Source organism: Puma concolor, chromosome C2 (assembly GCF_028749965.1).
Source record: "Puma concolor isolate L17-30 chromosome C2, mPumCon1.1.hap2, whole genome shotgun sequence".
Lineage (NCBI taxonomy): Eukaryota > Metazoa > Chordata > Mammalia > Carnivora > Felidae > Puma > Puma concolor.
In genome coordinates this window covers 110779102-110785101 of record NC_141675.1, presented here as the reverse complement: position 1 = coordinate 110785101, position 6000 = coordinate 110779102, and the positions used below count along the sequence as shown (strand labels likewise).

The following is a 6000-nucleotide window of genomic DNA, read 5'->3' as shown; positions in this document are numbered from 1 at the left end:
CAGCTCAGGTCATGATCTCACGGTTTGTGAGTTTGAGCCCTGCATCAGGCTCTGTGCTAACAGTATGGAGCCTGCTTGGGATTCTCTCTTTCCCTCTCTCCTTACCCCACTTGCTCTCTCTCTCAAAATAAATAAACTTAAAAAAAAAAAAAAAAGACGCTTAACTGAGCCACCCAGGTGCCCCCAGAAATATAATTTTTAAAATGAATATACAATTAAGAACAGTTGAAGATCAGGTTGAGGAACACCAAGGTTATGAGAAATGGTAGCTAAGATGAGGGGAAATGAAAGAGGTATTGAGGATAGAAATAAAACTTTTGGAAGTAAAGAGTAAACAGAGGGGAAAATATATAAAGAAACAACATGATTTGGTTTCCAGAGTTTGGAAGAGATTAAAATACCTGAAACTCTCCACTAGATAAAATGTAACAAACTCCTTTGAAAATCACAGTACTAAGTTTATAAGAAATGCAGTGTTCTAGGGTCCCCAAATAAGAGGAAACTGAATTAAACGTGTAGTAGCCTTGTGACAGATGAGATTGGCCGTTTCAGAGAGGCTGGCTTTTGACAGCTAAAAGGAAACATCAGGATTTAGGTCTACAGAAACTGGAAAAAGTAATTCCACACAACACTGAGACAACTGAGCACCAGGCTGGCTCAGTCAGCAGAGCATGTGACTCTTGATCTCAGGGTCAGGATTTCAAGACCCACATTGGGCATGGAGCCTACTTTAAAATGAAAAAACAAAAACACCCCCCCCCCCCGCCAAAACCTGGGACCACTTAAGAACTACATCTTCAATAAAAGAACAATTAAGAAAAAACTCAGTTCAGGGGCACCTGGCTGGCTCAGTCCATTAAATGTCTCTTGATTTCAGTCATGATCTCACAGTTTATGAGATCAAGGTCTAGCCCTGTCCCCCTCAACCCAACAAGGCTCTGTGTTCAATGTATAGCCTGCTTAGGATTCTTTCTCTCCTCCCTCTCAAAATACACAACGAAGGGAAAGGAAGAGAAGGAAAAGAAGGAAGGGAGAAAGAAGAAAAGAAGAAAGAAAAAAAAGAGAAAAGAAAAAGAAAGGAAAAGAAAAGAAAAAAGAAGAAAAGAAAAAAGTAAGAAAGAAAAGAAACAGTTCCCTAGTGTAGGCAGATGTGTGAATTTGTCTGTCCCAGGCTGGGCTCTCAGTGGGCAAAAGGTCTCCCTTGAAGATTTAGAACAACGAATTTGCCCTCAGACTCGCCTGAAGTTCAAGTTTACAGGCAATGGTCCAAGAAACCATAGTACCTAACCACTGATACTCCTGGAGACTCCTAGCAGAAGTAAACAAAAAACTGATCTGGAAGGACCCACCCTCAACCTAGGTGGGTGGCACAGGCTTCCTAAATATAAGGCTCTATTGGAGAGGAGTTCATACTCTAAAATTTATAAAACTCTCAAGGAAAAATCAAATAAACAGTATTTAAACTTTATAAGCATATTTTTAAATATTTATTTTGAGAGAGAGAAAGAGAGAGAGCAAATGGAGGGGGGGGGGGTGGAAACAAAGGGTGAGAGAGAGAGAATCCCAAGCAGGTTCTGCACTGCCAAGGGCAGAGCCCCATATAGGTCTCAATCCCATGTGAGATCATGACCTGAGCTTAAGTCAAGAGTTGGAAGCTTAACCAACCAAGTCATTCAGGGACCCCAAGCATGATATATTTAAACTGATTAAATAAGTTACTTATGTACCTTTGCTCCACAAGCCTCTATAAACTGTAACTGATCAAATATATAAGATCAGGGGAAGGAAAGGCTTTTATTGTGTATGTTCCAAACATTAGATGTAAATTTAGGAACTCCCAAGAGATATAGTTTTGACAAGAATCATGAGCAGGAAATATCATGCATGCACAGTTTACACCAATGCTATTAAAAATCACAAAACACTGAATGAAGGTTTGGATTAGCTCTAAGCCCAGCAGTTCAGGCAACCTTGTGAAATTCTGTGAGCCACTTTTAATAAAACAGATTAAAAACCGTGTTAGAAAATTAATTCATTTCTATCAACAACATATACGTTTCAGTGACTAACAGCAAAGACTCAAACTGCTTAGCAGCAGTAGTGATAATTGGGAGTGCCCAATGGGGAAAGTCACTGACAGCAACAAAACAGTGCGTGTTTCTAAAAAGGAACTGTAAACAGAGAAGATCCCCCCCATACCACTATAAAACTGAATCAACCTATCAAATAACGGCCACTGATTTATAATTTGAAAATAGTGACAAGCTCAACTCCAAAGCTTATGCTTTTAAACAAGATTCGACATGTTTTATTTACATATTTTTGACATACATCAACGGTCTTATACATTAACTAAATCTAATAACAGTGAGGATGGAACATAAAAGACACAATTCCAAATTTTAGTCAGGTTGAAACACATTTTCACTAACTGAAAGATACAATAAACAAGCAGCCATTGTAAAGTTATAGACTGTATGTCAATTCACTTAAAATTCAAAAGTCAGCCACACAGCTATAGAGACAATGGGAAATTTGCAAATGCAAATATTACATATGCAGGTAGAACGCATGCATGGCATCACATTTATTCTTTATCTTTTAAGCTATTCTTAAAGTAAACTGGAATAAGTATCTTAATATATGTACATCAAGGCACATTCTTTTCTTGTGCTTTAGGAATGATTTACATGTGATTTGCTTTTATTTTCATTTTATACTTTATATTAGCTGCTAATACTTAAAAAGTTTAATTTTAACAATTATAGTTTGAGTGGTAGCTACCCACAGGAGAGAAATGTGGCATCTCCCTATGGTTATTTTGAAAATCAGAAAACTGGATAGCTTCTACAAGTGGGAATTTAAAAATCAAACACACAAATTAATATAATTCACAGGTAACTTTTAAAAATAATTTACTTCCAACAATTTGGTGGACCATAATCAATTTCTTTGAGTAGTATACTATAATGAGGGCTGAATTGAAGACTTCACTATTCTGAAGTTACTCAACAATTATATGGTATCCTCAGGACCGCTTTAGATGTCTATATTGCTATCCTATTTCTAAATTGCAGTTTTTCAACAAAATTGAACAATTAAACATGATACAAAAGCTGCAAACATACCAAATCTAGTTTTAACTTGTTCATTCTTTCAGCAAAAGAATGAGATCTTTTTTTTTCCATTTATTGTCCCATGTTATCAAGAAGAAATTTCCCATCAACAGTGTTTAGTAACAGTGTTCTTTGCTCGTGGTCAATTTACTTGCCTTGAAGAGATAGTATATAGTAAGGCTTTAATAGGCATTTCATGCATTTTAAAAATCAGCTATGTATTTAAGGGCTCCCCATATAGATAAGTATACTGTGCAAACTTGATTACAACATGTAACTCATTAAGTGCTTTAAAACAGAATAAATCCCTGACTTATAAGGGGTTAAAATAAATAGTAAGTCAAGAATCACAGACCTGAAGCATTTTAAAAATGTAATGTACCTATGCATCCTACTAAAATGCTTTATATTAGAATTTTTTTTAGACCTATAAACAGGGCAAATGAAATCACAGAACCTATTTTGAGAATAAAAGAAGAAAATCTGACTAGTACAGCCTTTTAAACTCAAAGTAGATGATCATGTCAAAATGCAAGTGAAACTATACAGTTTTTAATTTATTACAGTCCTTTATAAACATCAATTCATAAAAAGTACACCATGATAAACCAATGCCATCAAGTACATTTGTTTTCAACTTCTTTACAGTAAATGGACTTTTCAACAGAACCTATCAGCCAGACAAATCGTTTAGAAGTGTTAAAATCTCACCCAAGAGCCCAGAGCCTTGACATACAGGCTTTAGGCAGACAGTCGCACAGTACTGTAAACAAATGTTCTGTGAGTTCAGTATACAATGCTAGGACCCTTCTTTCTTTCTCCAAGACTATATTCACTCTGTTTCTGAAATATGTGCCACCTCTACTTCGACAGTTTGAATCGCTTCTGCAACTTCAGACAGCTTCTGTCCTTGCTGTTGTGCCAACACGTAATTAACCACTTGCATAATACTTTGGTCAGAAAGCGTAGATACTGATGGACACTCTTCCGTAGCTGCCACGGCTTCGAGTGCTTCCATGGTCTCTCCTGTCACGACCACAGTCTCAAGTTCTTGAGGACCACTGCTTTCTTGTTCCTGCATGTCTGCTGTTAAGATACTAACAGCATGCTCGACTTGAGTTCCTTGGTTATGAAACTGAAGGGTATCTTTTTCCAGCATAATTTTGCAAGGCACATAATCTCTGTGGAATTTAGTCATATGTTTACGGAGGGTTCGAGCATCTATGTAGGCTTCGCTACATACAGGGCAGACGTAGGGCCGTTCACCAGTATGCGTTCTGACGTGGCGTTTTAGAGATCGGGCATCAGCCCAAGCTACTCCACATGTTAAGCATTCAAATGGCTTAACTCCTATTAAGAGAGAGAGGTGTTCCCAGAGATACAAGTTACTGAGAGGCAATTCTGATTCCATGAACAGTCTCATTTAACCTTCCCAGCAATCCTGTAATCTTAGGATAAGGAAACAGAAGCTTCAAATAGCCCAGTTCAGCATAAAAATGCTGACCTACAATATTAAGCTCACTAAAAAAGGAATCCATCTACATACACAACAATCAGGTATCCACGTTCAGGATCACCTCAATCACGTGAATAAATCTTACATAATATAGAATTCATCTCTTGTCAAGGAAGGTGAGGTAACAGGCAAGAAGGCTGGTAAAGGGGGAATCACGATTAGACTGGCTTTTTATTCTATTTACATATATACACAGGATGAAGTATAGTTACCTTCATGGTTGTTCATGTGTCTCCTATACTCTCTTAGCTGAGTGAATTTTCTTCCACATTGTTCACATACCCGTTCCAGGTTCTGCTTCGCTCTTCCTTTTTTTCCATGGGTAGCTTTCTTTACATGCCTTCTGAACAATGCTTTTTCATAAAATTCTTTGCCACATATATTACACCTATAATGGGGGGGGGGGGACCTAAATTATTTTTTCCAAAGCACCAGCATACAAAAAAATTAATCCAAGTACATACATCTCAATTAAGTTCAGATCCTGCTCCAATCTACCTACCTATAAGGCTCAGTGACAGAATGAGACTTCACATGGGAATACCAATCTTTCTTCCAACTATAGCACTTATCACAAAATTGGCACTGGAATGGCTTCACACCAAGATGTTTGTTCATGTGCTGACGAAGATCTCTAGCTTCAAAGAAACTTTTTTCACATCTGCAATAAAATTCAAGAACTCGATCAGATCACTGTATTATTTTTTTAAAACAAATTTCCAAGACTCAGTATATTTTTGGGTTTTATAACTCTAGAAAATGATCCCAATTGAAAACACTATTCCTACTATTCCAATCTTGTAGTAAAGGCTTCAAGGTTTTAAGTTCTTTTAGCTCTTAACTACTAGAGACATTTTACTTTTTAATGTTTTTATTTAAATTCCAGTGAGTTAATCTACAATGTGATACTAGGGGTACAATATAGTGATTCAAAACTTCTGTACATCCAGGGCTCATCGAAACAAGTGCACTCCTTAATCCCCATCACTTATTTAACCCATCTTCCCACCCACAGCCCCTCTAGTAACCCTTGGTTTGTTTTCTATAGTTAAGAGTCTGTTTCTTGGCTTGCCCCACACCCTCTTTTTTCCCTTTGCTGGTTTGTTTTGTTTCTAGTACTAGAAACATTTTAGAAAGAACCATGCAGAGCTCTCAAAGGCTATTATATAAGACATTTATTTTCTTTCTCTCCCTAAACCCCATCTGATCTCCCTTTTTATCCTCGCCCACTTTCCGTCCATGTGTTTGGAGTAGGCCTCACCATCGACCATAAAGATGGAGCAATTGTCTCAGGCCTGAGTCAATCAGAGCACAGCATTCCCTTGGCTATAATTACTGATCCAGGGATAATCGAATGACTTAACTAGA

The 6000-nt window shown here is 37.4% G+C and overlaps 1 protein-coding gene across 3 annotated transcripts in view; it reads right to left on the bottom strand.

The window, feature by feature from the left end:
- Positions 1-2279: 2279 nt before the first annotated feature.
- ZBTB11 (zinc finger and BTB domain containing 11) overlaps positions 2280-6000 on the bottom strand; it is a 32591-nt gene continuing 28870 nt past the window's right edge. For all 3 annotated transcript variants that reach the window (XM_025913418.2, XM_086675554.1, XM_086675555.1), the window contains exons 9-11: positions 5135-5293; positions 4845-5020; positions 2280-4466 (exon numbers count right to left, since the gene is read on the bottom strand). In XM_025913418.2, coding sequence (XP_025769203.1) covers positions 3949-4466; positions 4845-5020; positions 5135-5293 — 853 coding nt within the window. In that variant the 3' untranslated portion in view covers positions 2280-3948. The remainder of the gene's footprint in view (positions 4467-4844; positions 5021-5134; positions 5294-6000) is intronic.